The sequence below is a fragment of the Copadichromis virginalis genome, linkage group LG23 (assembly GCF_057382275.1).
Source record: "Copadichromis virginalis isolate Kocher_CV1m ecotype Utaka linkage group LG23, C_Virginalis_male_GT1.1, whole genome shotgun sequence".
NCBI classification, from domain to species: Eukaryota; Metazoa; Chordata; class Actinopteri; order Cichliformes; family Cichlidae; genus Copadichromis; species Copadichromis virginalis.
Window position 1 is genome coordinate 25,835,901 of NC_140639.1, and position 23,497 is coordinate 25,859,397.

At 38.4% G+C, this 23,497-nt stretch overlaps 2 protein-coding genes across 2 annotated transcripts; one reads left to right on the plus strand and one right to left on the minus strand.

Annotated features, from left to right (window-relative positions):
• The first annotated feature begins 3,135 nt into the window (after window positions 1–3,135).
• On the plus strand, window positions 3,136–16,023 carry sumo1 (small ubiquitin like modifier 1). Its single transcript, XM_085448370.1, has 5 exons — window positions 3,136–3,264; window positions 3,662–3,736; window positions 12,490–12,567; window positions 12,713–12,784; window positions 15,596–16,023. The coding sequence occupies exons 1-5, from the start codon at window positions 3,253–3,255 to the stop codon at window positions 15,662–15,664; spliced, it is 306 nt and encodes a 101-aa protein (XP_085304496.1). The 5' UTR covers window positions 3,136–3,252; the 3' UTR covers window positions 15,665–16,023.
• A 3,467-nt stretch (window positions 16,024–19,490) lies between these two features.
• LOC146681026 (claudin-34-like) lies at window positions 19,491–22,903 on the minus strand. The gene is made up of 2 exons (XM_085448621.1): window positions 22,775–22,903; window positions 19,491–21,158 (listed from the first exon to the last, which is right to left on the minus strand). The coding sequence occupies exon 2, from the start codon at window positions 20,954–20,956 to the stop codon at window positions 20,255–20,257; it is 702 nt and encodes a 233-aa protein (XP_085304747.1). The 5' UTR covers window positions 20,957–21,158; window positions 22,775–22,903; the 3' UTR covers window positions 19,491–20,254.
• Window positions 22,904–23,497: the final 594 nt, after the last annotated feature.

The window sequence follows — 23,497 nt, forward strand, 5'->3', positions numbered from 1 at the left end:
TTACGGAAACTTGAAAGGTGTTGACCCCAACCTTGTCGGAAGAGTCCAATAAAAACACGACCTGTCACATCAGAGAAACTTATGAGTTTCCTGTCAAAGAATAAATACATTTGATTGGTGTTTAATCACTTTATTGTAGTTTTTTTAATAGTTTTATAGATTTTTATTATAATTTAATATAATTGTTCTACATATTTAGAGATTTAAGAGTGTCTTTTGATTAAATTAATTATTATTAATTATGCAAGCACAAAATTATAGCTACACTCTCTCAGGGGGTGCATAAAATTTAAATATGCATATATATGTATATACATACACACAGTCATGCCTACAAATGCATAAAAAATATATCAACATATGTAGTTTTGAGGGAAGTAAATAATGAGACTCGACATAAAAATTTTGCACATTAGAATTGAACTTGAATGAATTGAGTTATTTACAGCTGGTATATATCTATATACACTTTGTAAGGTAATGGTGGTATTTACTGCTATTATTACAATTAACACCTGAGGCTGACGTGTTGATGAAACTGGACTAAACTGAAAAAGAGTCAATTTAAAGTGATTTCCTTAATATTTTAATTCTGTTTAAGTTAGTTTTGCAAATGCATAATATGATTTGTATTATTTTTTGTTTCTTTCCTATATAGCCCCATGTTGTTTAATTTTTTGAAATACAATTTAACAAAATGTTTAATGTATTATAAAAGTATTTTGTTATATATCCACATCACCAGCATTTAAAAGGCCAATAACTTGATGTCACTATTGGACTGATCAATATGTATTATATTGATCTGTATTTTTAATTAAAAATGTGTATTTTTAATTTTAATTAAAGGCCAAACTCTTTAATCAACTTGTCTGGGCGCTTAAAAATAATGTGACATATATGGGGACAGTTTAGACCAAGCACAAATGGAAATTCTGATATCACTCAGGTGAGACAAAACTGATTTTAAAAACTCAAGCTCCAAATAAGCCAATGTTTATCTAGTTTATATTCTTATTAGCCAGACAAAATTAATTTGTTAATTTAAAAATAAAGTCACTATGTCACAATTTAGAATGAAATGAATCAGTGGTTACTGTTGGGTCGACATTATTATATATTTAACAGCTTTAAAATGATCCTGAAATAACACACAGCGAGTCATTGTGTGTGTGTGTGTGTGTGTGTGTGTGTGTGTGTGTGTGTGTGTGTGTGTGTGTGTGTGTGTGTGTGTGTGTCACATCCTGACATTACCAAAATGTAAAAAACAAAAACAGCCCTATGTTTTCTGCAATGTGCCTACAACTAGTATGATATGGAAAAGACCCTTTACAATACATTTCTCCATCTAACAGTTTCTAAATTATATTTTAGTGTCAGTTTTGTTCATGTTGTCTAAGTTTATTATTGCATTTAGACCCAGTGTTATCTAGATTGTGGTTTATGGTTTTGGTCTTTGGATTGTTACACCCAAAGTCAAATACAGAGACTGCAAGCATTCATTCAATAAAAATATAAACATTGTTCTTTAAAAAACATAAAACATCTGTACGCTGTGCTGCGTATTCACCATGTTATTAGCCAGTTTTTAAAAAAAAAGGTTTTCTGTGCTATAACAGTACACTGGAAAGGGGTCCATAAAATACACTACCAATAAAGGAATGTTCCATTTAAATGTTTTATAAATATTTTTCCATACTTTTTAAATAAATATTGGGTTTAATTGTTTACTGTGCCCATAAACTTGCATTTACTATCCAGCAAAGATTTATATCACACCCTAATGGTCAAACATTAGATTATGCATATATTATATCGTAAAATGGTCTGCCTTGGTGACCAGTCGGGGCAGATGGCCGACCCTCCCTCATTCTGCGTGTGTTGGAAGTTCATTTCCTATTAAAAGGGAGTTCTTCTTCCTCACTGTCACCGAGTGCTTGCTCATAGGGGGCTGTCTGATATTGGGGGTTTCACTCAGTGTTGTAACAATTTGTAGATTTAGAATAATCAAAAGATTTTTGAAACAACACTTTTGGCTGTGCCCAAGCGTGTGCCACAGCCGATAGATGTGCAAAAGTTGTTGCCATGGCACAGAGTTCACACCAGATGTCTTTACTGACACAACCCTCCCATTTTTCCAGGCTTGGGACCAGCACATATCCTGAGTACACTGACTGGAGACTGAGTTTGTGTTTCCACCCTCTCAAATTTTTTAACCACTACACCACGGAGCCACTTGTTGTAAAAATAACCTGTTATGGGGAAATTCACATTTATGAAGTTACATACATTTATATAGTTCTTCGTGTGATATGTTATAATACAGCTGTCCAATATGTGGACCTTTGCTGTTTTTATCTTGGTCAGCCTTCTTGGACAGACAAACCGTAGCCTGGCCTCATAACAACAGGCCACAGTTTCAGGGTCACAAATCTGCGCTACATGTGGCTTTTTTTTTTTTTTTTACCCATCTCCAATGGCTTCCTCTTCCTTTAAAAACACTATATAAATGTGATCAGTGGATATTTATTTTTGGAACTTTATTCAGCACTAGTGTAAGGAACCCTTCATATTCTATGACTGTAAAAATGTGCAGCCTGTTTGCTGAATTCTCAAGCCTTGGGTCTTCTCAGCTAACAATTCTAACTAAGTATGTGGACAAATTTGGTTTCTTTCACTTCCAACAAGGTTAATCTACATCTGTACTTTAGTCAAAATTACATCAAAACTGGCAATTAAAAAAAAAAAAAAATTCTGTTGTAAAAGTAGCTTATGTCAAAAATTTCTGTATTTGTAAAATCACAAGTAGGGCTCAAAGCGGTCGGCAGAGCATATTACTGGTTATTTTGTACCAAAATTATTCAGTTTATTTGGTAATAAAGAAGATAGGAATACATTTTAATCATTTACACCTATTAGTAACATGGATACAAGGTAATTTATATGTAATAGGCTTTATTATAGGGCTCAAGTGTGTTTTTGTTGTTGTTTTGTTTTTGGGTTTGTTTGTTTTTTACAAACAAAATAGGGTAAAATTTGCTCTTTTGAGAGTAAAGCTTATCGACCCCAACTATATTTTTCAAAATTAAACGATCATGTCTGTGCTTCACTTTGGAGAGACTCTTATTTTTGAAAGAAGCAACCCCATGCGTCAATTCCGGCTGTCGAATAACATCAACCAGGAGCTGCGCCTGTGAGCTAACGCTTCATCTATTGTCAGTGTATTTTCCTGGGCACACACAGAGAAAAAGCATGTCAGATACGGTAAGAAATGCGCTCCGAAGGCTCTGTGTTGTTTTGTCACCAGCAGAAAACGGGGAAAGGCTGCTTGGTCTTTATTTGTGCCCGCTGGCTCGTATCGACTTATCTAATATGCTAGCTCTTAGCTCGTGTAGCTTCGGGCCTGAATTCACAGCTTTTTTAGCAGCTAGCAGCTAGCGGCTAGCTCTGGTTTCTTATTTAAAGTTCTGCTGTGGAGCAACGGTTGTTGGCAGTAATACGAAACAGAAACTGTTACAAAACAGAGTGACATGGTTTTCCAAAGCAGTGACACTCGGGTGTCGAGTCGCGCTGGAATTAAATAAATATTTATATATATGAGTGTGTGTGTGTCGTGCTTGGAGGTGTTTTGTTTATTTACGGTTTGTTTGTTTATTTTTAGGAGACAAAACCATCCAGCCAAGACGGAGGGGATAAAAAAGACGGAGAGTACATCAAATTAAAAGTGATTGGTCAGGTGTGTATATGTTAGATGATATTAATGATGCTTTCTTACATATTTTTAGCGTTATTTTGTTACATTTTCTTTTTGTACCAGTGTCATTGTAGAGTTAGCTCCAGGGAAGAGTTAGAGACTGTTAGAGTAAAGGCTGTCACTTTACACTGTCTTATCAGACATAACCAGTTTGTTTTGTTATGAAAAACATTGACCAAACATTTGCATATTTGCATTTGTAGGATTCTTGGGGTGTATATTTATACTTTAATAGTAAATAAAGTGTACATAAACTGAAACTACAGATCCACAACCATAAATCTACTCAGTGGCTCTTTTAACAAAAATATAATATTTGGCTTTATCTTGATTGATGCTGCAATATCTCAAAGGTGGTGGTCCTTTAAGTTGGTTCCTTTACTACGAAGCAAGTTTGACACGCATGACTTTCTGTTTTATTCACTTACACTTAGAGCCTGACTGATTTATCAGCAAATTGAGGTTATCGGCTATTATTGGCTATTTATTATCTTTTGGCATTGGCGTGTTTAACGAGTGACTCACATTAATATTAGTGTTTATTCTGAATAGTAAACCGCTTCCACCTAACGTTAGGTAGTTAATCTGTGGTTTTGACCATATCAGTAATTAATTATGTATATAGTCAAACAGTTTAACATTGAGCACGTATAGAAGAGCTTTTTTATATGAACTAGGGCTGCCACGATTAGTCGACTAGTCACGATTACGTCGACTATCAAAATCGTTGACGACTAATTTAATAGTCGACGCGTCGTTTGAAGCTTTGTAAGATCCCGAAAGACGCAAGAATAAGTAGTAGAATTTAAAAGTGTAATAAGGGACTGAAACAGAAGATGACAGCACAGCATGTACAAGGATGCCAGCTGCCGTTAAACCCCGAAGAAGAAGAAGCAGTGTCCGGTATCGTAGCTGTGTCCAAATTCAGGAACCGCATCCTCCTGAGGCTGCATTTGTAGGCCGATTACGTTACAGCGACACAAATTCGAAGACTCCGACATATGCGGCCGATAAATGTGCCCTGCTTTTCCTCAGATTTGAAGGATGGGTCGCTTCGTGGCCCAGCCTATCCCAGAATTCATAGCGCGGCCCTGCTCAGTTTCCAAAAATGGCTAGTTAGTTTTAATCTTACTCTTATTATTCTTTCTGGGTCACAAAATAAACGTTTAACATATTTTCAGGCGAGAATGTAGCTGTGTAAACCTCAAATATCTGCTCAGTTTATCAAGACACCACATATTTTTAAAAGCACTCCAACGTTTTCGGAGACGTCTGTTACCCACTAGCTCGATAGCTAGCCGGGGTTCAAGGCTCACTAGAGCCGTGAGAACACCGGACTCTCGGCAAATCGTTTTCAAACCCACTGCCGTCTTTCGCTACTCCGGTTAAACATATATAAGTGACTTAGATAACTTAAAAATGTTATTGTTTGGCTTTTTTAGTATTTTATTTGTTCCTGAGTGAATCGGTTTGGCTCAGATTAAAGTTATTGTTTTCACACAGCTGAATAAGCGTCAAGCAGAAAACTGATTATCGGAAGTGTGAGATGCTCGAGAATTTACTCCGGTGTCCTGTTATATTTTAGATAGCAAGGAGCAGACGGCTGAGTTTATTAAACTTCACCTAAACAATCTGCAAATTTCATTAAAATGTAATAAACTATCATCTTGTCTTTATTTTTAGTTAGCACATACCTTAAACACTTAAAGCTGTAAGCTAATGATAGTTATATAAGAGCAGATGCTGCTGGTGCAATAAGCTGTATGTTTTACGTCCAGTGGATGCAGAATCTGAGTAGTCGACTAATCGCAAAAATAATCGGTGACTAGTCAACTATCAAAATAATCTTTTGTGGCAGCCCTAATATGAACAAATATTTCCTGGGTCATTATTTTAATTTGCTGTGGGACAAGACAGCAGGGTGATATTCACAGGTGGGCAGGCTTGAGCAGGTGAAGTACTGGAGCCTAGAACAGGAGGTTTGCCCAAGTTATTAAAATAGCCGTTGACCAACTAACTAATCAAAGAAAAATTTGTAGATTAGTCATCTACCAAAATAGTCCTTTAGTTGCAGCCCTACGATATACAACTGTATGTCACAAACGTCAGGGAAATCTGTTTATTTGTTGTGTTTCTGAAGGGGAAAACAGACTTTGAGTTGATAAAACCAGAGCTGTGATAAATAATTGAAGCTATGCTTTTTCTTAGATAGTCAGCGCTTGCACACAGAAAGTGCTTGAGATGAGAACAAAACAAAACGTGACTTTCCTGAAAAAGTTATATGGTAACACATGGCATTTGGTTGCTGAGGAAGTTGTGGGAGTGATGGTGCTGAAAAAGAAAACGGCAAGTTGAGAGATTTGAGACATTTAGCGTGTGTGTAGTGAACCGTTAGTGTGTAGTGTCGTCGTTTTTGTTTGTTTTGCTTTGTGTGGCATTAACAAAACAAAAAAGACCACTGAATGTCACAGATGCTGGCCACAAAGCCACCAAAGACGGTCTGCCATGCACCTTCAGATATGACCCCTCACAGTAACCCCTCCCCTGCTCCATATATGCATGAGGCAAACTTCTGAAATTGACCATATATGTAGGACAGTCCAGTATGTCTGGAATGGTGAGTGTGCGCTGCTTTGTTTGGCTGCTGTATTGCTGTGCAGTATATTTTTAAGATCCTATTCAGTTTGGGTTTTTTTTTACTGTGAATGTTTATATAGACAGATTTTTCCTCTATTCTTACATGTAAATATCCTTCTTTTTTAAATGCTTTATACCTTACAGTCTCATGGTGAGTAAATGCCCCTAAATTTCATTCTGATGTGTGCAAACTGGTCTATGTTCTGAATGACAAGAAAGTAGCTATTCTGTTCTGTGAAGCCTTCATAAAAGGTTACAGCCGTGCAAACTGTGCGTCGCTTTAATTCTGAAATTTAAAGGAATTCAGTCGGAGACGCAGAGAATCTGTAGATGTCTTTGTTAGGTCGTAATGCTGCTAAATCTGCTCTACACTGGTGGATTTGCAGTTAATGGCATGGATTAGAAAACTGAGCGGTTATATTGGGAGGTTGCTGCTCACCAAGTTCTGTTCAATCAGTACAGATAATTTAACTTTGGCCTGGCAACAAAGCAGAGATTTCCTCCTTTATTATGTTACTGGAGACAGTCAGATGTGAACATACTCAGTAGTCTTGAGTATCAGAGCTCTAATGTGTAGCTAATAAGCTGACTTAAAGCACACTGGGTGGGAAAATGGATATATTTATTCATAAAGTAACTCATGAACTCACTAATTAAAGAAAAGATCTCAGTGATAAAGTCTCTGATTGGAGTGGACGGTGCTCAGTTGATCCATTTTGTGAGGAGGAAGCGTGAAATGACACAATGAACAGTCCCTTTCATGTTAACATGCGAGGAGGGTGAAGCAGAAAGCCTGAGTTAATGGAGAAAGATGATAAGTGCCTTGACACCCATTATCTCTGGAAGAGCTTTTAGGCTTTGTCAAGCCGGCTAACACAAAGAAAGCTTGGATATGTATCCTCGTAATTTCACTTCATTGGATTCGCATCTCTGCTGTCAACCGTGATGTTTTCTGGGTGGAAAGAGCCGCACGTATAGGTGCGTTTAACTCACCCTGAGGAAGGTCATCCTCTTCTCTTTCACAGTGGATTTTAATAACCACACAGTTTCCTACAGCAGCTAATCATCTGTTTGTTTTAGCTCAGATTTTTTCCAGGCTTGATAAATCCCATGAATCCTCCTCACAAAAATGTTTAGCCACTCAGTGAGCACATCATTTTCCACATTTGTATTTTTTGCTTTGAAATTAGTTTCAATTGGTTTCCATAGTGTGTTTTATTTTTTGCTGCTTAGTTTTGTCTGACAATGTTCAGTTATTTTAGGATTTTTTTAAGTTTCACTACTAGCTCTAACAACTATAAAGTAGGAATGATTGGCACTTAATGGATTACAACATAAACAACCACAGTGAGTCATCTTTCCTTCTCAGTCCTTTGACCCTAATGGCTAAAGACATTTCCTCTATATTTTTACACTCTGTCTCTGTTTGTAAAAGTGTGTTTTTTTTAGCTTTCAGCATATTGAAAACTTTGTGTTCAGGCTGCTGAGATCTGATCAGTCTATTTAAGGGCTAGGCTTGATGCTGTACACCAGGGGTGCTCAATACGTCGATCGCGATCGACCAGTCGATCGCAAAGGTAGTATTGGTAGATCGCATGGCATTAAAAAAAATAGATGCCAGCCTATCATCCATCCCGTCACTTGATTGATACAGGGAAGCCAGTCAGATGACAGCAGATTTTTTCTGACGCTTAGGTCGCTGCGCATGCGCAAACAGCGTCGCGAAGTGTAGTAAAACTGACAAGCTAGTCAGCGAGTTAACTCCAATTTTTAGCTCTCGGTTTTTTCTCTTAAACCTGGCCGTCAGCAGCTACTGTCCGGACTATGCATCCCTGGCTGATTCAATTCAGTGCAAGTCATCAGAGTAAACTCAGGTAATGACAAAAAATTTACATAGTTAATTGTGTTGTGAAATATTGGATATTGCGGTTATGCATGTATATACATTGTAGATATAAAGAATCCTCAATATATTTATAAATAAGTATATGTTTTGGATTTTTGTAGTGGGTAGATCATTTTGACTTGGTCATTTTATAAGTAGCTCACATGCGGAAAAAGTGTGAGCACCCCTGCTGTACACCATAATGACAGTAACTGTGAAATCGAACATCTTAAATAATGATGGAATTATTCTTTTTCTATAGTTTTAAACTTCCTCCACCTTGCCTTTAATGTATTATGAGTATAATGTATTTGCCAAAATGAGACAAAATGCACAATAAGACAAAGTGGGGTTTTTTTCCCAACAGTGTCTTTATTTATTTTCGAACATAACACCTGTACACAACCACTAAAACATAACAAAACAAGTAGCTAAACCAGGGCTCGCAAAATCGCTAGCCCGACGTCCCGGGGCTAGCGATTTTTCCAGTCGGGCTACCAAAATCTAACTCAGCCCTGCTCGTCGGGCTATCATAGGAAGGAAAATAAATGTCTATGCTTTTGCATTCTTTCGCCAATGTAGCTGAGTAATTATGTCATTGGCATCGATGAGCCACTGTCAATATGTGACATATTGAAATTGCGTCTGAATTTGCGCTTGTTTTTTGCTTTCAATTTCATTTTGCAATCGCGCGAACGGTGTGTAGAGAGCAGCAGCACTGATTGGTGAGTGGCGATTAATTGTGCACCAATTCCTCTGACATCGTCTTATCACCCATTAGCTTACTATTCAAACATGACAAGTGAAATCTCCCGCAGCAAGCTTAAACATGTGAGAGGTTGAGTGCGCAAAGAATCGCTGATCGTTATGTAAGTACGTGTGTAAAAGCAGCAGGATTTACGCTTTTATTTTAGTTCTGCTCAGCCAAATAAGACAGGTCAGGGTGAAGAAGGGGCAGCCAAAGAAAAGCCTACCGCAAAACGGAAAAGTTATGACAAATCAGACTATAAGGCAAAAAGAAAGCGCAGCTTTTTTGGTTTCATGGACAAAAGAATTTCTGTGGCTGGAATATGACAAGCTAAATAACATGATGTTCTGCCAGGTGTGTTGTGAGTTTCATTTGATTTCTGAGTCGACAAGCGCCTTTGTTACTGGGACCAGTAATTTTAAGAAAGACCTCATCAGAACCCATGAGAAATGCAAGAAATGCATTATTTCCCAGTCTGCAGTATCTTTCCCAGAACAAACAGCAATTGTAAAAAACATACTAAAAATAAACCAAGCACAACAAGAACTCCTGAAAAAGCTGTTTAGAACAGCGTGCTATGTTGCAAAGAGTGAACTACCACTGGCAAAATTTAGCAGTCTTTGCAAACTTCAAAAAGCAAATGGCCTAGATCTTGGTTCCACTTGTCTCTTACCCGTGACTTCAGTGGAAATTTCAAATTCAGGATCTGACACAGACTGATTCATGTTCTACACAGTTCTTACAAGTTCATAGAAATTTCTGTTCAATTTGAACCAAGTATTTGAGTTGATGGTTGTAATTTTTATACAGTTGTTGTGATTTGTATTTTAACAATTTTTTTTGATTAATTTTTGTTTCCGTTTCAATATTATACATTAAAGTATAATATTGTAACGGAAACAAAACATAAAAAAATTGCTGTCTTTTTTTTTCGAGCTACTTAAATTTATTTTGGGCTACCAAAAACTGAAGAATGCCTGCCCGAAGGGCTACCAGAGATTTTGAAATTTTGCGAGCCTTGTAAACTTACATACACAACTTACATATACTGCAATGGTACATATAACACCATGAAAGGGAAAAAAAAGGTGGGGGGGATAACTGTGTGGGACTCCCACCATACATTACTCACACTCGCAGGTATACGTTACACGTAAATTACAAAGTAGTCGTTCAATGCCAAGCAGTAAACATAATCCCAAATGGACTGCAGAGGGCCACTTATGAGTCATCCCCAAAGGCTCCCACCAAACGGGAAAGTCTTTATTTGCAAGAAAGTTTTTTTTGAAGATGCTGTCAAAGCTTCGTTGTTTACCCCTGATTGCGTAGGTGATCTTTTCTAAGGGCAGAGTTGATGTTAATTCTGAAATCCATTTACCCATCCTTGGTCTATCCACCTCTTTCCAAGCAATTGCAGGCATTCTCTTGGCCATCAGCAGCCTTATGTCTAAAAATAGCTGATGCTTCCTTGTTATGTTACAATTAGCTGGGTAAATACCCAGCAGAAAAAGTTTTGGTTCTAAATGTATTTTTATTTCTAATATTTCTTCAGTGCATTGTTTTACTTCTTCACAGAATTTTTCAAATTTCAGGACACTGCCACAAACATGGGAAAATCGTTCACTTTTCCTTGTCACATTTTATGCAAACATCTGGGATGGTACTGTAGAAAGCGTAAAGTATGCTTTAACCAGTTGTACTGCAAGAAATTTAAATGAGTGTTCACTGTTTGTGATTGTGCCTTGGCACAAGTCCTCTCACACTCTTCAATAGAGATGTTCTCCTGTAGGTCCTGTCTCCAGGACTCAAGCTTCTTTACTGACGTTTCTGGCGAGTTCATTATACACTTTAGAAGTCAAGCCCCTTCACCATCATTTCTTCGAGTGTTGATACGCCTGGAATGGACAAGGACTGGTTTGCTGTGTTCTAATAAAATCAGTTGTGAATATCTAAAGAACTGGCTGTGGGCTAAGTCATGCTCGGCAACAATTTCATCAAAGGACACAATAGACAAAGTTAAAGATAAATATTACTGTCACTGTCATGACCCAGGTCCTACGCCACACCAAAAACGGAAAGGACAATAGCGGGTGATTAATATGCGTGTTTAATTAAACCAGTTTCCAGACAAACGAATACAAGCTGATGCTTGTAAGAATAGTATGACTGCAAGGGGCTTAGAAGCTAGAAGCTAACTACACGAGTGGTTCAGGGAAACTCGGATAGTTTTTATTCCTATCTCTCCACAGACTCTGTTTGGCAGCGTTGGCACATCACCTTTCAAGTGAGCGAGTGCTGTACATTTCTATGTGATGTTGTGATATTTTTAGTCATAAAAATGTTTCCTGCCACGAATAGTTCAAATATGCCTCCCCTACTGCTGCCCAATGGATGGAAAAATGTATGCAAGTCTGTGTTTTTAAACTTTGACTTGAGGCGTTGACTTGTGATTTCTGATGTTTCAGTATTCTAAATAGGTTGGGTGTCTTTGCACAAAATTAAAATAAGTCAAATATGTTACGAACCAGATTTTTCTTCAGATTGAATTTGTTCCTTCCTGTTAAAAGGGAGTTTTTCCTTCCCACTGTCGCCAAGTGCTTGTTGATTGTTGAGGTTTTTCTCTGTATTATTGTAGGGTGTTTACCTTACAATATAAAATGCCTTGAGACGACTGTTGTTGTGATTTGGTGCTACATAAATATGAATTGTAACAGAAACATCTGCTTTTAGGATTATTTGGGTAATTTTGGAATATCTGTCTTAGATAAAAGACACGACATCTTTCCAAACTGTTGCAACGTGACTCTCTGAGCTTCTGTACTGATATAATGAGGTTATCAGTGGTAAAAACTAACACGACTGCACAATTGTGGCTTCAACCCGGCTGTGGTGGAAACAGCACAACATCAAGAGGTGTGTGCCTGGCCCAAAGGAGCCCGGGGAGATGTTCCAGTCATGTCCTACCAGGAGGAGGCCCAAACCCAGGAGTCGCTGAAACGATTCTATCTCTCGACTGACCTGGTAACACCTCGGTGTTCCCTCTGATAAACTGGAGAAGGTGGCTGGGGAGAGGGACGGCTGTGGAATATTTTAAACTGTTTCAGACTCTCAAAACATTTTGATTTCTGAAATAACCGAAAAAAGAGATGAAAAATTTAACCCCGTATTAATTAGAAGTGGGAAATATTAATAAAGTCTCTTATCTTTGACACACCAGTGAACCAAGTCCTCTAAAACCTTTGTGACATTGTAGCAGAATTCATGCTAGGAAACGCTTTTACAATGAACAACACAAAGAAGTGTATGACACGGAGTCAAGTTATTAAGTGTTACAGTCCGCCTGCGCTGTGGAATCTGACTTGACACAATATAAAGTGAAGGTTATTGTCAGGCAAGCGGCGGTTCATAAACACAATAAAGTTCCTGGGATTGTGTTTCTTATCACTGCCTTGCTTGCCTCCACAGGACAGCAGTGAAATCCACTTTAAGGTGAAAATGACAACACATCTAAAGAAGCTGAAGGAGTCATACAGCCAGAGACAGGTAAATCAGTCACTCCCAGTTACTCAGTGACACAAGTTTGACTGCAGGCCACACACAGAGAGGGCTGAGAGCTCAGGAGTAAGTCACTTTAAAAAAAGAAACAAACATAAAAACCAACCTCTGTATGTTTGTGTTTTCCCTCCAGGGCGTCCCAGCGAGCACGCTAAGGTTTCTGTTTGAAGGACAGAGAATCGCAGACAACCAGACTCCCAAAGAGGTAACCTTTCATCTTCAGGCTTTACTGTCCTCTTAAGCTCTTCCCCACATTTATCCAGAGTCCCTCCTTTCTTTTTCTTTCTTTCTTTTTTTTACTAGTCAGTCTTGAGTGGCCATAAGAGAAACTGCAGTTTTTATCAATATGTGTTGCACTGATTATCTCGTCCTTATTTCCTTTTTGTTATTTCGTGCTTTTGTTTTGTATTGGGTCAAGAAGGGCATCCAACATAACGTTCTGCCAAATCAAACAAGCGGGGGTACCCAGTGTGATGACACCTTCTGGAAAGGGAGTAGTAACTATTTATAAAGTGCTGTTAATCTCAAACGACCAAGATATTTCAGCAAATAAAATACAGTTTGTCGCTGTGAGTGCATGGCCCTCATATCATCCTCATGAAGTCTGTTTCTGATTGTTGGTCAGAAACAAGGCTGGACTGGGTCAAAAAGTCGGCCCGGGCATTTTGACTAGAGACCGGCCCACCAGGATAAAGATTGAAAATGTGACGTCATTCAGGGGTAAAACCGCAAAGGATTCTGGGAACTTGTGGCAAGAGGTACTAGCGCACGCAGGCTTTCAATTGAACTCAGTTACACAGCGATAAAAAGAAACCCAAAAAATGTCAAGAAGCTGTTGTATTATTAACTGCAATAGGCGGTCGCATGACAGCCACGGGAAGCTGACGGGTAAAGAGATCGGGTTTTTTTTTGTTTTTTTTATCGGATTACGTCGTTGAAGAGAAATTTTTTTTTTAAGCCATGTTTCCGAAGTAAGAGCCGACGGATGGTCTGGATATACCAAATATAACGTCTCAGAACACTCCAGCTCACATGTTAGTCTGCTCCAAGCATTTCCACAAAGGTCAGAGTTTTGTAGTAGTTAATGCGTCATTTTTCTTAACATAATTGGTGATATAGGTTACAAGCAAGTCTGGCGCTGAACAGAAATTGTCGCTCCTTTATTTATTGTGCATAAATAGTGAATTGTCCTGACACAATATTGTGTTTCGCTTCTGTTATTATGGTACATTGACAAAAACATATACTTTTATTCACAGGATAAAACAGGTTTTTTGTATCACTAATTGCCCAGTGCGATTACAGCATACAATATTATTGTCACTGCTACATTTCTGTGATGCTACCAGAAATTATTTCCACTAATTAATTACCGTTGAGCTCAAAGGTCCTATTAATAAACGGTTTGCGATTGTGTATTTATGAAGACGATTTGTGAGACTGGTAAACTTACCTTTGTTCGTACGATGGTCTTTCGTTCTACACGGTGCGTTTCAAGGTCCTGTACCCATCCGTCGGTAAACTGTACCTGGGCTTGTTGCAGTGACCTGAAGTTACTGAACTTCATGAGTGTATGCACTCACTCCAAGAACCGTATGATTATAAATCTGAGCGTGGTGAAAGTTGGGCAGCACGCTAACGTCTTTTGTCCACTCTGTGTGCTCGTAAGGGTCTGACCCTTTCACTCCTTTGATTTTTTCCTCGTATCTTTTCTTTGTCTTTCTTAGTCGAGTCTGTCTTTGTCCTTGTTCTCCTTTTCTTTTGTACATTCCTTTTTTGTGCGGCAAAGAAAAAACAAGAAGGTATTGGAACCGGAGAATGAACGTTTTGCGTTGCTGCAAATGCTTGCATTTGATGCGGTACTTGGATTGTTTTGCCACGAGTTCCCGGCATGCAATGCGCAAAAATCACGTGATTGCTAAACAAGGGGGAGGCCCGATGGCCAGTCCAGCTATGGTCAGAAACATGCTCACTAACAGCTCGCTGGAGGTTGTCTTGCTGCTGGACCTTTGCTTGTGTGACAGCCCATCCCCTGATTATCTCCTCCACTCTTGAAAATGTGCTGTAAGTCATAACAAGCTGTTTTGTCTTGTCCTGGAAGAGCTGAATTACCTGATCATTCTGAATGGTCTGCAGGGCTCCAGCACTGCAGCAGTGACAAGGACACTAACACAAAGCTAAACTAGAGAGAAATCAGTCTGCTAAACAGTTCAATTAAATTAAAGCGGCTGAAATGGATTCTGGGTGGTTTCTGCTTCCTAACTGGACACACTGATATCCCTGAAGTTTAACTGACTTTGTGTTACACTGTGGAAAGTGTTTAAATTTGCAACCCTGTGAACGCTCCAGTTTTTTCCAGGTTCCTCTCATATCTTAAATCCATCTCATTATTTCCTATTTTTGTTTTTATTTGTTTTTTCCCTTGGAAACTTGTATAAAACTTGTTTGCATGGCCCTTAAACTTTATTATGAATACTTTAAGCACCTGTATGAATGATTTTTTTTTTTTTTATGTTAGTCAAACATTCTGATGTATTAATGCAGCTATGCATTTATCCACTGCACTAACAGATTACATCAAGTAGAATAACATCAGGCATTAGCTCTGATAACCATGTTTGTAGGGTTGATGGACGTGTTGACAGATGAGGTCAGTTTGTTTGCAAATGACACTGTGACCTGTAGTGAGAGTAGGGAGCAGGTGGAAGAGAGCCCAGACAGGTGGAGGTGTGCTCTGGAAAGATGAGGGATTAAAATCAGTACAAGCAAGATAGAATATGTGTGTGTGAATTAGAGAAAGGGCCAAGTGGAAAAGTGAAGGTAGATGAGTTTAAATACCTGGGGTCTATCATCTAAATCAAAGGAGTGGGTGGGGCGAGTCTCAGGGAGAGGGTTCATGGACGTAGTGACGAAGGGGTTGGGGTTGGATGTGAGGCAGGATTTGGTGAGCTGCAAATAACAGGAAGTGAATTACTGTTGTACTAAAACGTGTCTCTGTGCTGTGTGTTAATGCCAGCTGGGAATGGAGGACGAGGACGTCATCGAGGTGTATCAAGAACAGACTGGCGGACTTTGGAACAATTAAACCTCCCACATTTCTAAAGCCTTTTATTTCTTCCTCCTCTTTTACTTATTTTGTATTTTATTTTGTATGTATGTACGTATTTTTGTTCAGTTTCAAACCATCTGGATCAAAACGGACTCAATTAGGGCTTCCATGTGTGTGTGGGCAGGCAGGCGAACAGGCCGAGGACATGGACCACCGGTTCTCTGAAGTGCAGGGATGAATTCAGCCCACATTTACCAAGAAAAACGTTCTTTTTCCTGCCTGTTTTTAATCATCCATGTAGTTATTTCAGAAGAAATAAATGATCCTATAATAAGCAGCTGCAGTAAAAGGATTAGTTCACCCAGAATAAAAAGGTTTGCTCTGTTTCAGTTCAACCCTCGAGTTTCAGGTTTCCTTGTTAATCTCTATTTTCAGTACCCGCTGTTTTTTGTTCTGGGCCGATGACTGTATGGGATTTGATAGTTTGAAAGTTTGAGTTGATCTTCTTCTTTTGAATGTGCCCCACCTCTTTACCAAGATAGATTAAATATAACTCCTCCTGACAATAAAAGGTTGGAGCAAGCTGTCAAGTTTAGCAGGTCGGTTTGTTTCTGATCGTGCTAAAAATGCCCAATTTGAGGTCTTCTGCTATTTGCCTTCTATAACCCTGTAAACATGGATCTTTGGAGTAAAAAATTTGCCTATATCCTTTATATTTGTACACTACACAGTACATACACAAGCAGTTTATTTGGGTTATATTGGAAAGGAAACTAAATATTAGGGTTGTAGCCACCATGGGATCACCTGTTTTTTGGAGTTTCAACATTTCATCTGCTGTTATGTTTTTCTTTTTGAGCCAGAAGTGGCCGTATTTGGTCGATGGGGTGGAGTACCATATCCTCAGTTTGGTTAGGAAGCTGAAACAGATATGCTGTATTAACACCTGGCATTAACATGCGACCCACATCTGGTTGCTGTCACTCACAACAGCTCAAGTTATGATTGAACTATAATCATGATCATTTAATACAGTATCTCATCTATTTGTTTAACTTTTAAGACAAATCTTACCGGTATCTATTTTTTTGTTAAAACAGTCAAATTCAAAAAATGCAGAATTTGGTTTTCATCAGCAGGGGGCAGCGTTTTATTTCGTTTTAGTCCTATCACCATTTCCTCAGGGGCTTTCTCTGTTAAGAAAAATGTTTTCTTAATAATTTGTCTGACTAAACAAAGGCCACACTGACTCACTGCACCCATATTGTGGTAGAAACTGGTATAATGTCAAAGTACAGCTCAGCCCTAGTTCAGCCTGAGTTGACATCTCATAAACACAACACGTAGGACTTGTTTCTTTACATTCTGAGGGAGCTTGTGGGTAATTTTAAACACAATAATTTCACTTAACCACCTTTAAAGGGAAATTATGAGGCTTATGAAGCAGGCCACATGTTTTGGGGATCTTTCACTGTATGGAAAACAGACATGATGTTCAGCATCTGTTGGATGATTCTGTACGTGTGAAGCACCTGAGAAACCCACAAAAACCCTATTTTGGAGAAACAGGTGGTTGCTTAAAAAGAATTTCTTTTACATTCTTTTGATCCTGGTCGTCATGTTTATTAGAAGCCATAATTCTGGATTAATTTGACAGCTGTACAGACCTCCCATTTGTGGCGCTATACTTTCGTAGCACCCCTTGTATTAAAATGATTTATATTTTATGTCCAGTACATACAAATTAATGAGGCTGGGACAGCCATCTTTTCGTCAGCTTGCTTGAGCTGCGGTAGAGCCATTAAATATTTGTCCTTTTCGATTGTAGCTGAGATTAAAAGTGAGCTCACCTGTCGATGCCCGGTGTAAGCGTGGTGATAGTCAGGGATTTCTGGATGAACTCTTCCTTTTAAGCTTTCATTTTCATGTTTGGGGAGAAAAGAAACAGGTTAGACGTTTCATTCCACCTGTTTTGTGTGACATTCAGGGCTCATAAACAGCTGGATTAGTGGACAGTCCATCATAAGAAGTGGACAACATAAGAGTTTATGTTGATCATCCTCCGTGTGCCATGTTTCTTAAACTGCACCATATTGTAAGATGATAATAACCAACCTGAAATGAAACTACTTCAGATTTGAACCCATTTTTAAAGGACTTGCTCTTTACGTGTATATGTTGTATTCAGTATTAGTGTGTGTGAATGATATGCCATGTATATCTCCAGTGTCTTTATTTTAATATGTTTGAGGGTTTCATTCTGTAATTATGTATGAAAATATAAACCTGTTATAGACACGTTTCAATCGCTGACAGTCACAGAGATTTTTGAAGTCCTCTGGCAGTTTTGTGCAAAGAAAGGTCTTCTGCTGTGGTGTTGGCGCGTGTTTTTAAAGCTTTGCTTTCCTGGTTTTGGAGTGAAACTCTTAATCTGTGTACTGTATGAAGTTCCTCCAGAAGGTAAACGCAGCCCCAGAGCTCTGGCTCACATTTAAATCAGGTTAAAGCAGCACCTCAGAGTTCATAGCAGGAAAAACAACGTTAAATAAAGTAATGATCAGTGGCTGTCATTTCCCAGAGGTGTGTGCATAAAAAAAAAAAAAAAAATAGGTAGATAAGATTTTCTCAACCTGGCCGGCTGTTTGAAATTTGTCCTTTTTGTGCATTGGTGATATATCTGCTCCACCCAAACTCCACCCAGACGTACAGGGCTGTTATTTGAGCCATAACGCCGATCTCGGTGAGGTGAAGGGACTGTCCGCCACTCGAGGAACATTGATACAGATGGTTTGAAATTCTGGAGATGAGCTTTTGGCTTTTTTTGAATAAAATATTTAAAAACAAAACTTAGGTGTGTTGCATGTTTTTGTGTGTGTGTGTGCGTGCGTGCCTGCTTTATGCACTTGTTGTAGTCCAATAATTTAAAGTGGTCCTGTTATGCTTTTCGTATAATATTTGTCCTGTTCCAGATGTTCATACTGAGCAGTGGATCACTGAACTCACTACATCCTTTAAGAGCCAGACACAAATTGAGCGAGCCCATTAGGAAACCCATTATGTCACAAATAGGCTGTGTGACTGGGTGCTTGATTTTATGGCAACAGTTCTTAATAACAAATAGGTGAATCTCAATACTTTTGTCCAGAAAACACATTTGTTTTCATCAGTTTGTGCAGCTACACTATCAAATTAAATGTAAAACTTACCACAATTAATAAGTCATTTTGCATTTTTCTTAATTTTATATTTCATTGTAATAATGAGGTTAAAATTTAATATTTTTATTTATACGCTTGAATTTTATTTTTATACTTTTACATTTTATAATTAAAAGATATAGTTTTTAGTTTAGAATTTTTGGTTGTATGAATATCTTTTTTAAAATAATTGAGTTTTGTAAACTTGGATTTTTTTTTTTTAATTTTCTTTTATATTTATAATTTACACTTTTAAAATAGTTTGCATTTTGCATCATGCTTACATGATATTTGTATTTATTGTAATTTAGCATTTTGTTTTTAGACTTTTTAATTTTAGGAATTTTTAAATTTTATTTTCTGCTTTAAATTTTTATAATTGCCATTTTCTTTATATCTTTAGTAAAAATATCTAAAATAGTATGCCATATTTTTTTTTATATTCTTGCATTTCATTTTTTTTTATAGTTTTCTATTTTAGTTTTTTACTTATTTATTATTTATAAAAAAATATTGCATTTTATCATGTACTTTATCATTTCCCAATTTTTTAAAAACATTTTATATTGTTTATTGTTGTAATTTACCATGTACTGTACCAATGTTCTTTGTTTTAAGAATAAAATTAGGAACAAAAGCTTACATGACGAAAGCATGAAGGGAAGTAGAAAAGGTCAGATACTGACTGAGCAGAAGGAAACCAGTAAAAATCATTTGTATTTACAGTCAAGAATAAAATATTAAGAGGGTTAAATAGCAAACAGTTTTAGACCTTTGAAGAGCAGTGGTGGGAATTTTCCCGTTTGAGACAAAACAACCACATTCATCCACAGCACAGCTTACAGATGGGACACTTAGTGCCTTTCTTGTGACTCATGTTTGTGTTTAATTTATTGAGCTGTTTTCAGAAATCTGCAGATTAAAGGTATCGCTGTACACACAGACCCCCGTCACAGTATTCTCACTTTCACATTTACTTCAGTCGAGGTGCAATAAAACATTGAAAATGTGACGTAATCTGAAAAGGAAGTGTAATAAAATAATTTCAGCACACAATAATTTATTCAGTACACTGTGTAACATTTACATTCAGCTATTTAGCAGATGAGCGTTATTAACGCATCAATGCAGTTTTTAAAGTAGCTTAACAGCTTTTGTCTATAAGGGGGATTTTTTGGCTCCAATTTTAAACCATAAGTTAAAGAGTTGTCTGTTTTGTAAGAAACATGTTATCTTCATTTTCCTGCTTCTCAGGCATATGAAGGTGAGGGTGTTATGGGTGTTTGCTGTCAGCAGATGAGTCATCCTCCTTGAGATTATAAAACTAGATGAGTCACTGTAAACATTTGAGGAGTTAAAAGGAAGAAACGAGTGTAAAGTCTGTGCAAAAACCTTTTTTTTTTTGTCCATTTTATCACACACAAACTCCTCACAAGTGTTCCTGAAACTCAAATGTGGGGTTATCTTCCCCCCGGGTGTCATTTTCCTGGTGCACCTGCTCTCTCAAAGGCCTCTTTGGTAATCGGTATGTGCAGAAAATAATCCCAGAGACAATCATCAGGACCGATCCTGCCATCCCGACACCAATGCCGCCTCCCACGTGCTGAGATTCAGGTGCTGGGGGGAGTTTAAACTCGGGCGGGAACTCGATGGTCTGATTGGTCACCACAGCGCTCAGATTCCAGAGGAGAGGCACGAGCGATATCGCAGCAGCGAGGAGGCACAGCACTCCCGTGAGGATGAAGCCGCGGCGGACCGTAGAGTTCTTACCTATCCCAAAGTAGACGATCCTCATGGAGTAAACACCACTAGCGTTCCCACAAACCCCCACCAGCAGAGACAGGAGCATGAGGACCTGACCTGCAGCAATCTCAGGTGGCGTGAAGGAATCAGTGAGCATGATGTACCTGCAGTACATAACCTTGAAGCCCTCGCTCACCACGGTGTGGCTGGCGAAGCAGACCCTCCAGAGTCCGACCCATGCCACACCGGAGGTGATCACCGCCCTGTCCGATACCTGCCACACCCTCCACTGGATCAGTCCAAGAGCCACGCCGGTGAGCATCCATCCCAAACAGGCCAGCCCGAGAGCACCAAACTGGGCGTGGCCTGTGTGAGCCAGGTAGGTCATAGCAGTGGATTTCTGATCCTACTGAAGGTGTCAACAGGAGACCGAACACAGGTGGAAGGTGGGCGATGTCACCTCTGTCATGTTTTACTCTTCGGTGCTCCAGCACAGTCTTGCTGTTGTTCTGTTCTCGTCTCACAAGTTGTCAGTTTTTTCCCTCCTTCGTCTCCTGGGTTACCTCCTAAACAAGCACCTGCAGCTCCCTCTGAGAGGAAAGAAACACAGACACAGCTGTTAGTGAGCAGCAACAAAGCACCATCAACAAAGACTACAGGGCAGCATTTCAATTGGACTGTCTTCCTCTTCACCATCTCAGTGCAGACATACTTCCTATAAATACCATATGTACTTCCTTTTTAAGTAGCCTGTAGGTATTTTTATTTAGTATCTCTGTGAAAATTCTTCAAAGTTCTTAATATATTAGACTGTTAGTTTTGTATCCTTCACTTTTATTTTAAGAAAGATTTCCTGAAGTGTTAAATTGCCTGGACATATGTTGTTAGAAAAATGGGAAATGGACACAGAGATTTACCGAAACGTGCCCATGAATGCTTGTAAATACAGTATATAAGTTAAAAACAGAGTTTGTACAATTCTAACAAGCTTAAAAGTCATTATTTGGTGTGACCACCTTTATTCTTCAGCACAGTCTGTCTCTCTTAGGCAGCTTTCTTGCTATTTCTTTAAGTCGTCTTCAGGAATAGTTCTCCAGGCTTCTTGAAGGACATTCAAAGCTCTTCTTTGGATGTTTCTGCCTTTTGTTCTGTTCTCTGTCAACATGATGCCACACTGCTTCAATAATGTTGAGGTCCGGACTCTGGGGAGGCCGATCCATGACTGATGGTGCTCCACTCTGTTTTTTGTCTATCCAGGTATGATTTTACTGCATTAGCAGTGTGTTTGCGATCATTGTCGCGTCATGAACAAGATCTCCAACACCACTGAAATGCAGCTCAAACCATGAAAGAGCCTCCACCATTTTTTGTAGATGCCATTGTAATTTTAATTTGGCATAGCTCAGCCTTTTCTGTTTCTCTTCTCTTTCTAAGAATGGCTTCTTGACAGCCATTGATCCACTAGGACTGTTTCCTGTTTCTAAAGACGTCACTTTCAGATACTGTCCATCTGCTGTAGATACATAAAATCATAGCTGTTCTTTTGGTAACTTTAGTTAATTTATAAACTACAGACACCGATAAGTACCTTTGAATTTCACTGGGCCCCATTTAAGCCCACTGTTAACGTATGCAAATATGCAGTCTTATGAGCATACATGGTGAGAAACAGCTTTACAGTGTCCAGGTGCTGTTTTATGATTATTCACAGAGTTGTTTGACTTCCATAAATGAATTTGACAATGAAGCTAAACACAGTTAAATGTACATAATGACCTATGTCATCTCTGTCTGGTTTCTGACACCAACTAAACTGCTATAATTTCTTTGTTTAGCTTCCACTTTTTAAAGGAATTAACTGTGTTTCTGTTTCTCCTCTAACAACTAAACGAGTTTTAGATAATGCTTAAAGGCTTTAAATACAACACCACAGACATTATGTGTATCTCGCTTTTTGTAATATTAAACTAAAACTAAAGGAACTTTCTACATGCTGGAAAAGAAAGAAAACACACACCATTTTCTCTCAGTATTGATGAAATGAACATTCAGCCCTGCAGATTACCCTCACTCATGTTACCGACACTTGTTCCTCATATCTATTATACACAGCATGTGATGAAAGCAAGTTTTGAAGACATCAGGTCATTGAAATCCATTAAAAAACTGCAGCGTTTAAAGAGAAACTCTTGGTTTTGTTACGTACCTGAGTGGTGCTTTCGTGGAACACCTCCCAAGTCGCCTTCAGAGAAAGAAAACCAGACTAAAACTGCCAAACAGGAAGGCTTTTTTCATTCACAGGTACCCTGCAGCACTTCCTCATCGTGCACCGGTAACCTGGATACAGCTTCTGGTCATGATTGCGAAGCTGTAAATGATTGACAGAATAAAAGTTTAGATGTAGCCGCTGTTACTGGTCAAGTCGTTTTAGTCTTTATGTCCTTTCAGATCACTTCACAGCTCTTTGTTGGGGCTTTTTTGTTATTTTTGAAATGTCCTGTCTTATTTAGGATGACTTGCAGATTTATACATACAGGGAAATTCATAAAGGTTTGTGCTGAAGTGTTTCAGTTCAGCTGTTTAAATGAGAACAATTCAGAGTAAAAATGTTTGCTAAATGAGTCTTTTAGAAGTTTAAATATGCAGCAAAGGTCTTGAGTCACAACAGTGAGTGTCTACAGCCATCTGTAAAACAAGGTGGAGGCTCTGTCATGGTTTGAGCTGCATTTCAGTCAGTGGTGTTGGAGATCTTTTCCAAAACGGATGAATTATGACTCAGAAAAGTCCCATTAGAATTTGACCCACCATGAAAAACCATCTGGACAGAATCTGATTGGTCACAGCTTCATTTTCCAGCATGACAATGTGTCACAGTTCTTGTCATTTGCCTAGTGTTTTTAAATTATAGACTTTAATATTTTCTGTTGAT

Coding starts and splice junctions, on each gene's coding strand:
- sumo1 (XM_085448370.1), top strand. Junction 12,568..12,712: donor AGTCATACAGCCAGAGACAG/GTAAATCAGTCA, acceptor TTTTCCCTCCAG/GGCGTCCCAGCGAGCACGCT. Junction 12,785..15,595: donor ACAACCAGACTCCCAAAGAG/GTAACCTTTCAT, acceptor TGTTAATGCCAG/CTGGGAATGGAGGACGAGGA.
- LOC146681026 (XM_085448621.1), bottom strand. CDS start 20,956: ATGACCTACCTGGCTCACACAGGCCACGCCCAGTTTGGTGCTCTCGGG.